Source organism: Opisthocomus hoazin, unplaced genomic scaffold, assembly GCF_030867145.1.
Source record: "Opisthocomus hoazin isolate bOpiHoa1 unplaced genomic scaffold, bOpiHoa1.hap1 HAP1_SCAFFOLD_150, whole genome shotgun sequence".
In the NCBI taxonomy this organism is placed as follows: Eukaryota; Metazoa; Chordata; class Aves; order Opisthocomiformes; family Opisthocomidae; genus Opisthocomus; species Opisthocomus hoazin.
The window spans coordinates 1-8,883 of NW_027448991.1; the positions used below are offsets into that span (position 1 = coordinate 1).

The following is an 8,883-nucleotide window of genomic DNA, read 5'->3' on the forward strand; positions in this document are numbered from 1 at the left end:
CCACGCGGCGCGCGGAGGGGTGTGGCCGCGTCCTCCCGGCCCCGGCGGTGGCACGCGCCGGCGGAGGCTATAAAGGGCGGGCGCGCGGGCGGGGGCGCAGTGCGGGCGCCACGTGGAGGGGGAGCGGCGAGCGGGGCGGCACCGCCATGGCCTCCAACGGTACCGGGCGGGGGGGGGGACGGGACACACGCCCCGCACTGGGGGTCCTGCGGGCCCGCCGCCCCCCGGGGGGGTCCCCAGAGCGCTCCGCGTCCCGGCGGGTCCCTGGGGGAGGTCGGGGAGCCGCACCCGCCGTGCCGCTGTCCGCCCGGTTCGCACCGTGTCTCTCAAAAAGCGCGTTTTTGCCCTTTATTTCCGTCTTTTGGTTACCCTGCAGCTGTAGTTTTTGTTACCGGCGCCCTTGGGGGGGGGGGGGGGGGGGGGCGGTGATTTGATGGCGGCTCGTTTCCGCCATGCCGCGGGCTGCGTTTTATTTAAAAATTAATTTCCTCACGTTTTATGTTCCCCCGCCGGTGAGGTTTATCCCGCGGCAGGTTTTTTTTCAGCGTAAATCTCTTTTATTTTGTTTTTTCCTTTCAGAGTAGTGGTCGCGGGTGGAGGGGGGGGGGCGGACAAAGCGCCGCGCCTGGGTGCGCCGCGGCGGGGGGGATGCCCAGACCGCAGCCCTACAATTTAAGGGAAAATCGCGGGTTTTTTTTGGTGCGGGGGCGGATCCCGGTGTGCTCCGGCCGTGGCGGTGCTCCCCGCCCCCCCCGATGTAACGGGGCCCGGTAACGGGGCTCCCTCCCCGCCGCCGCCATTTTGTGCGCCCGGGGAGGGGCGCGGCTTTTCCCGCTGCGCCACCACCGCCATTTTGTGCGCCGGCGCCGAGCGCGCATGCGCGGAGGGCGCTGCCGCAGTCCCTCATCCGGGTCCTCGCCTGAAACCCCCCCGGGGCGGGTAAATACCCCTTGGGGGGGGGGGCAAAACCCCCGCGGGGGCCTGAAAAGCCGCGTTTTGGGGTCAAATCCCCCGTTTTGGGGTCAAATCCCCTCAGTTCCCGTCAGCGCCGGGAGCGGCCGCTGCGCGGGAAGGCGGGAGGGGGTGACGGCCGCCATCTCGCGGCGGGGAGCCGGGGCCGCCTTTTGTTATGCGAGGTCTGAGGAGCATTCGCACGTCTGTGCTTGGTTTTTGCCTCCGTAACCTTAAATTTGTTCTTCGTCTGCTTTTTAGAGGGGTTATTACTTATTTAAATAGGCAGCTGGGTGTTTTGAGGGGGATAAACACGGAACGCTTGTCACCTAGTGCCTTACCTTGGCTGTTTGTGCCTTTTAATGATAAATAGCAAATCATTTTAATGGTATAACTGTACAGGCTGTCTATAGGGTCCCTGTAGGGAGTAGGGGGTACCTATTGATGTATGTTTATATATATTTATATGAAAACTTTTTTTTTGTTCCAAACCCACCTGTTTGGTTCACAGACAAGACATCACACACAAGACGTAGTAAATGTAAAATTAGTCCTGGATTTAAGTTTGGCAAATATTGGCTTAAATACTTTGCTGAATATCACTAGAAACTCTCGACTCCCAGCGGCAGTTACTGTGAGTTTGTGCAACAGCCAAGTTGTGCAGAGCGGGAAGAAAGATGATGGCATCTTTTCTTTTGAGTTACCATTTAGAGAAGAATAAACTGAACTGAGCCTTGAGAGTGATCAAAACCTGTAATGCTTTTAATTTGAAGAGAAAACGTCAATTAATGAAAGAATTAATGGAAGAATGTGTTTATATTCGGGTGCATATACGTTTACTTGCACAACTGATGGTGTTTTGTGGGTGTTTTCTTCCCCACAGACTACAGCCAGACAGCGACGCAGAGGTACAGCTCCCCCCCCTTTTCTGATACCCAAACTTCTACATCCCGGTCCTTAGAAACAAGTCGGGGAAAGGGTGTTTTTCTGGGGGTTTCACACATTTCTTGTGCTTTTTGCGGCAGCTACGGGGCGTACCCCACCCCGCCGGGGCAGGGCTACTCGCAGCAGAGCAGCCAGCCCTACGGGCAGCAGAGCTACAGCGGCTACAGCCAGTCCACCGACACCTCCGGCTACAGCCAGAACAGCTACAGCTCGTCCTACGGCCAGACCCAGAGCAGTAAGCCGGCCCCCAGCACCCCCCCGTGTCCCCCAACGGGCGTTTTTTTTGGGGTGTTTCACTCCGTTTTCTGCTCCCCCCGCCCTTCAGGCTACAGCACCCAGTCGACCCCCCAAAGCTATGGCAGCACCGGCAGCTACGGCAGCGGGCAGAGCTCGCAGTCCTCCTACGGGCAACCCTCCTCCTACCCCAGCTACTCGCAGCCGCCGGCGGCCAGCTCCTCCACCGGCAGGTAGGCACCGGCCGCGCCGCCGGCGGGGCGAAACCACCGGCGCTTGGCTCGACGCCGCCGCTTGTCCCCGCAGCTACGGGAGCAGCTCGCAGAGCTCCAGCTACGGCCAACCCCCCAGCGGCGGCTACAGCCAGCCGTCGAGCTACGGCGGGCAGCAGCAGAGCTACAGCCAGCAGTCCTCCTACAACCCGCCCCAGAGCTACAGCCAGCAGAGCCAGTACAACAGCGGCGGCGGCGGCGGCGGATGTGAGTGCGGCGGCGGGGAGGGGGGCACGGCGCCGCCGTTTCGGGTCTAAACCTCCCGTTTTTGGCGTCCTAACTGTTGTTTGGCCGCCGCAGCCAACAGCTACGGGCAGGAGCAGTCGTCGATGAGCAGTGGTGGCGGTGGTTACCAGGAGCAGAGCGGCTACGGCGGCGGGCAGCAGGAGCGGAGCCGCGGCCGGGGCGGCTACGGCCGGGGTGGCTACGACCGCGGGGGCCGCGGGAGCCGGGGCGGCCGCGGAGGCAACCTCGGGTAGGTGTCGGGGGACGGCGGTTCGGGGGGCGGGTGGTTCGGGGGGGGTGGGGAGGGGGACGAAAGACCCCCCCAAAACCAGGGGAGGGAGGAGGGGAGGGGAGGGGAGCACCCCCCGCTCAGGCGGGTTTTAACCAAAATCAGCGCAAGCGCCCCTAAAAAAGAAACAAAAAAAAAAGGCGAGGTGCCCGGTGGGGGCGCTTGGAGGCGCCTGAGGTGGTAAGACCCTCCCGGAATGGGGGGAAAAAGGTGTTTTTTTGGGAAAAAAGAGAGATAAAACCACTCAGCAAACCTGGTTGCCAAGGTCACTTGTAGCCTCCGGTGCCGGCTCTGGTCACGGTGGGGGCACGTGCCCCGGGTTTTAAGAAAAACGAAAAATAAGAGGAAAAATGGTTGGTTTTGAGGTCACTGCAGAAAACAAAAATGTTGATTTTGGGGATAAAAAACAAAAAAGCCCCGCCGGTTTTGGATACTGGGAGATGTTTGACACTGATTGATGGGTGATGACCTGGAGTGGAGTGTCTTTGTGGTGTCCCGGTGCACGAAGGGAGGAGTAAGCGCCCCAAAAAATACCAGAATGGTGGTTTTAAAGGAAAAATGCGAGGTTTTGGGTTTGCGCGCGCATCGCCCCCCCCGCTTTTGGGCCGAGAAAGCCGCTTTTTGGGGCGGCCGGAGGTGAGTATCGGCGGTGGGCGAGCCGCGGTTGCTTGTTTGTCTTGCCGCTGCTGTTGTGCCTGTTAACAAACTCTGCGTTTTGTGTGCTGCAGGTGTGAAAGGCAGCGAAACTTTCGCAATCCTCCGCTCTTTTTGGGTTAAAAAAAGGCAGAAAGGGTGAAAAATGCCAAAGAGCAATGCAAAACAAAATCAAAGCAAAAGGGCCCCCCCCCCTCCCAAAAAACCCGAGGGGGGGAAAGCGACGACGAGCGGTGGGGAGGGGGAGACTGAGAGTGGCTGAGAGCGAGGGGGGCTGCCCCCCCCTCCCGTTTTTAGAAACAAAAACAAGGCAGAATTGGGTTTTTTTAATGATTTTTGGATCCCCCGGCGGGGCCGGAGAGCGCCCGGCTGCTGCGTCCGAGATGAAGCGTCGCCGGCGGATGGAGACCCCCAGCCCCCCCCCAGCCCCCCCTGTCCGCCGCGGCGGGGGGGGGCTCAGCAAGGAGGAAACTGCTCAAAAACGCTGGTTTTGCCCCGAAAACTGCCCCCCTCTTTTTAGGCAGGGGATAAAAAAAAACCTCATTATCTTCCAATTTATCTCCTCAGCGGTGGTGAGCGTGGTGGCTTCAATAAATTCGGTGGTAAGTCCCAAGAGTTCGGCGTTCGAACCCGAAAATAAAACACAGTGTCTGTCTCTTAACCCCTTTTCTCCGCAACAGCCTGGTCCGGGGGCGTTCCGGGGTGAGAAAGCCCCAAAAAAGGTGCGGCGGCCGGCCGGCGGGCCGCGTCGCGGGCGGTGCAAACAAACAGGCAAACAGGTGTCGCTTTTTGGGAGCAAAGCGGAGGAAAATGGCCAAGGCGGCGGGCGGAAAACAGGCCGGCGCGGGGAGCCGACGACTCTTGGCAAAGCGGTGGTTTTTAATTCGGGGGGGCGAAAACACTGGTTTTTAGCAAACAAAACGGTTGCATGTGGTTTTAAAAAACAGTAATGAAAAATCTGAGGTTTGGTACAAAGTTTGGGAAAAAAATGACCAAAAAAAAAAAGCGCACTTTTGGGGCTTGTGTGACGTGCCGGTGACCGGAGGTTGGTGGAAAAAGCCACAGCAATGGGTGAAGTGGCGGAATTGGCGTTTGTGGCCCCAAAACGGGGAGCGCTGCAGTGGACCGACGGAAGCAGTCTTGGTGTGACCCCCGGGGGGCCCAGCCGGGCGCTGCTGGTGGTGTTTTGAGGAGAAAAGAGTGTGTTTTGGGACCGGATGATGGAAAGCTGCCGCCCCGGGGCTGGGAGCCGGGCTGGACGGCCCCGGCGTCTCGGTTTTGGGGTGAAAGCCCTGGAATCGGAGCGCGGCGGCGGCGGCCTTGGGGAGCCGCCCCTCCCCCCAGGCTGGCGGGGACGAGGGGCGAGAGGAGCGGTTCCGGGTGCCAAAAAGGTGGTTTTTCACCCCAGAAAGGGGCATGGGCGGCGGCCTTTCCCCCGGTTTTTCCCTCTCTGGCGGGGCGGGGGGAGGGGGTGGGGCGGGGCTGAGCGCCCTTCCCCTGCCCGCGGCCCAATTAACGCTCTGCCTTTTAATTTTTGCATGTGCCGAAAGGACCCCGGGACCAAGGGCCGCGGCATGATCCTGGTAACGAGGGAGGGTTAATTGGGGGGGCTGAGGAGGGGGGAGAGGGTTAATTGGGGGGATAACGAGGCAGAAGGGGGTTAATCAGTGGAGTGGTTAATGAGGGGGATGGGGGTTAATTGGGATAACTGGGAAGGGGGCTAACGAGACTGTTAAGGGCAGGGGGTTAATGATGGGGAAGGAATAATGAGGGGGGAAGAGGTTAATGGGGGTGGGTTAACGAGACTGAGGGCATTAATGAGGGAAGGGGGCTAATGGGAGGGGAAGGGGCTAACGAGCGCTGGCGCTAACGAGCTGTCCCCCCCAGGCGAGCAGGATAACTCGGACAACAACACCATCTTCGTGCAGGGGCTGGGCGAGAACGTCACCATCGAGTCGGTGGCCGACTACTTCAAGCAGATCGGCATCATTAAGGTGAGCCGCGCCGCTGGCATGTTCCGGCGTGTCGGTGTGTTCTGGCGTGGCGTTGGCGTGTTGACAAGCGTGTGTCGCTCAGTTCTAACGTGTGGCCAAGGAGATCGGGCAGCTGCACGTCATGAACTGGTTCTTCATGTGTCGTGGTGTGTGCTTAGTGTGTGCTTAGTGTGTCCTTGATGCGTGCTTAGCATGTTGCTAGCATGTACATGTGTCTTTAACATGTGTTTAGCATGTTTTTCACTCACTGGTGCGGATCCTTCACGCTTCACCCCGAGACCACCCCGACGGGGCTCCTCTTGATCACCTGCTGGGCCTTAGCGTGTCCTTAGCCTGTCCTTAGCGTGTCCTTCACTCATCGGTGCGGGCCCTTGACACATCCTCACGCTTCACCCCGAGACCAACCCGACGGGGCTCCCCTGGATCACCTGCGGGGCCTTAGCCTGTCCTTAGCCTGTCCTTAGCGTGTCCGCTCCCCGCAGACCAACAAGAAGACGGGGCAGCCCATGATCAACCTGTACACGGACCGGGAGACGGGCAAGCTGAAGGGGGAGGCCACCGTCTCCTTCGACGACCCCCCCTCCGCCAAGGCCGCCATCGACTGGTTTGACGGTACGGCCCCCCCGGCGCCCCCCAGCCCCCTGCGCCCCCGCGGCCACTTTGGGCTCAATTCTCCCCTTTTCAGGCAAAGAGTTCTCCGGCAACCCCATCAAGGTCTCCTTCGCCACCCGCCGCGCCGACTTCAACCGCGGCGGCGGGGGCGGCCGGGGCGGCCGCGGCCGGGGAGGTGAGCGAGCGTGCCCGCGGGGCGCCGGCGAGGGTGGGGCGGCCCCAAAATCCCCGTTTCTCACCCCAAAACCCCCTCTCTCTTTTCCCGCAGGCCCCATGGGGCGCGGCGGCTTCGGCGGTGGTGGTGGTGGCGGCGGCGGCGGCAACCGGGGTGGCTTCCCCAGCGGCGGCGGCGGGCAGCAGCGCGCCGGAGACTGGAAGTGCCCCAACCCGTGAGAGCTGGGGGGACTGGGAGGGCACTGGGAGGGACTGGGCGGCACTGGGAGGGGCGGGGCGCGGGCTCACGGCGCCTCTCCCCGCAGCGCCTGCGAGAACATGAACTTCTCGTGGCGCAACGAGTGCAACCAGTGCAAGGCGCCCAAGCCGGACGGGCCCGGCGCGCCCCACATGGGCAAGTACCCCGGCGGCGGCCGCGGCGGCAACCACATGGGTGAGTGCCGGGGCGGGGGGGGCGGCGGGGGCAGGTCGCGCATGCGCCATGATCTCACCACGCGCCGCCGGCCCTTCCCCACAGGTGGCGGCGGCGGCGGGTTCGGCGAGGAGCGGCGCGGCGGGCGCGGAGGTTTCGACCGCGGCGGTTACAGGGGCGGCCGCGGCGGCGACCGGGGCGGCTTCCGCGGGGGCAGAGGCGGCGACCGGGGCGGCTTCGGGCCGGGGAAGATGGACTCCAGGTGAGGTGGCTGCTGGGGGGGGCATTAACTCTGAAACCTAACGATGGCCGCTGTACGGGGCCGTCCTGGCAGCTCTGCGTGTGGGGTGTCAGTAGGTTCCAGAGTGAACACTGACCTCTGCACTTCGCAGAGGAGGTGCTGGAGGCCGTTAACTCTGGAGCGGACTGAGCGCCATTGACTCAGGGGACTGTCGGGCACTGTTAACTCTGGAGCCTACTGATCGGGAGGGCTGTTAGAGGCTGGCCGTTCCCTCTGCAACCACGTGGTGGTGCCAGTGCTCCCATCGTTATGGCCAAGAGTGAACGCCGCAATGCTGTCTCCTGCTGGAGGCTGTTGAGACAGCACGTTAACTCTGGGGCTGAATGATGGTTGTGGCTAATGGGCAGGCCTTGCTTGTGGTTGCTGTTAACTCTGGGCCCTACTATGGTCAGTAGCTGAGCTGTGCCAGTCGCTGTTAACTCTGGGCCCTACTGATGCCTCTCCCTTCTCTCCACAGGGGCGACCACCGGCAGGACCGCCGCGAGAGGCCCTACTGAGCCCCCCCTGTGCCCCCTTCCCCCCACCCCTTTTTTATTCGGTGCCCCGCCCCTGGGGCCGGCCGGCCTCGCCCCCGCGGGGTCTCCCTGCTTTTAATGCCCCCCCACCTGCCCCCTGCCCCCCATTAAAGCCCCGGGGAGGACGCGGTGCTGCCTGGTGACTGGGGGAGGGGCGGCTGCTCCTCGCCCTCATTAGGCTTCCGAGTGAACGCGGCGCTAATGAGGCACTTCCGGCCTCCTTAAGCCCCTCGTCAGGCGGTGACGTGGCGCGGGGCGGGACCCGGCCCCTTCCGGTGACTCAGGGGGCACCTATGGGGCCGGGGGGGCTCTAGGACCCTGCGGACGAGGGGGGCGGCTCCTGTTCGCTGGGGAAGCAGGGCGCGGCGCTGCCCATTGGGTGACATGTAGCACCGGGCGACCTATGGGTGGGGGGGGGGCGTGTGCTGTGTGCACACGGGGAGCGGCGGGGGGGCGTGTCCGGCAGGTGCGGTGGGGCGGGGCCGCCCGGCGGCGGGGGGCGGGGCCGGCAGGTGCCGGCGGCGCGGGGCGGAGGAGGCGGGCACAGCGCCATGGGGCGGCGGCGGGGGCCGGGAGCGGGGCCCGGAGCGCTGCTGGTGCTGCTGCTGCTGGTGGAGGGTGAGCGGCGGGCGGTGGGGTCTGGGGGGGGGGACACCGAGGGCATCACGAGGGGGTGTGAAGGTCTTTGAGGGATCGGGAGGGGACGGGGGGGTCTGCGAGGGGACACAAGAGGGGCTCTGAGGGGACGGGGGGGCCTGATGAGGGGACTACAGGGGATCTGAGGCGAGGGGGGGGTCTGTGAGGGATTGTGAGGGGAGGTGGGTCTGTGAGGGGACACTGAGGGGATCATGAGAGGATCCGAGGGTACGTGGGGGTCTGTGAGGGGACACAGAGGGGATCTGAGCAGATCCGAGGGGGTGTGGGGGTCTGTGAGGGGATCTGAGGGGACACAGAGGGGAGAGAGGATTGTGAGGGGGCATGGGAAGGTGTGAGGGGACTGGATGGACGCTGGGGGGATCGGGGGGTCTGAGGGGACAGGGGATGGTGAGGGGACGTGGGGGTCTGAGGGGACCCAGCGGATCGTGAGGAGGTGGTGAGGGGACACGGGAACGTGAGGGGAGGGCAGCATCGTGAGGGGGGAAAAGGGACGTGAAGGGGCGTGGGGGGTCGTGAGGGAACGGGGGTAGCGCGGGGGGACTTGATGGACTGTGGGGGGTCTGAGGGGACACAGGGAACGTGAAGGGGACACGGGGTGCGAGGAGATGTGGGGGGACACAGGACTGTGAGGGGACGGGGGGTCAGAGG

At 63.2% G+C, this 8,883-nt stretch overlaps 1 protein-coding gene across 1 annotated transcript; it reads left to right on the forward strand.

Moving 5' to 3' along the window:
• Positions 1 to 80: 80 nt before the first annotated feature.
• On the forward strand, positions 81 to 7,703 carry FUS (FUS RNA binding protein). The gene is made up of 15 exons (XM_075412359.1): positions 81 to 159; positions 1,835 to 1,859; positions 1,977 to 2,131; positions 2,222 to 2,363; positions 2,437 to 2,609; positions 2,703 to 2,877; positions 4,138 to 4,172; positions 5,121 to 5,153; positions 5,458 to 5,564; positions 6,047 to 6,176; positions 6,250 to 6,351; positions 6,445 to 6,565; positions 6,656 to 6,783; positions 6,868 to 7,024; positions 7,521 to 7,703. Exons 1-15 carry the CDS (start codon positions 147 to 149, stop codon positions 7,558 to 7,560), a joined length of 1,536 nt encoding a protein of 511 aa, XP_075268474.1. The 5' UTR covers positions 81 to 146; the 3' UTR covers positions 7,561 to 7,703.
• The last annotated feature ends 1,180 nt before the right edge of the window (positions 7,704 to 8,883 follow it).

What these genes read in the sequence shown, in the direction of transcription:
- FUS (XM_075412359.1), top strand. An exon ending in AGGGCCGCGGCATGATCCTG is followed by an intron (nt 5,154 to 5,457) that starts GTAACGAGGGAG and finishes TGTCCCCCCCAG; the next exon opens with GCGAGCAGGATAACTCGGAC. An exon ending in GGGCGGCCGCGGCCGGGGAG is followed by an intron (nt 6,352 to 6,444) that starts GTGAGCGAGCGT and finishes CTTTTCCCGCAG; the next exon opens with GCCCCATGGGGCGCGGCGGC.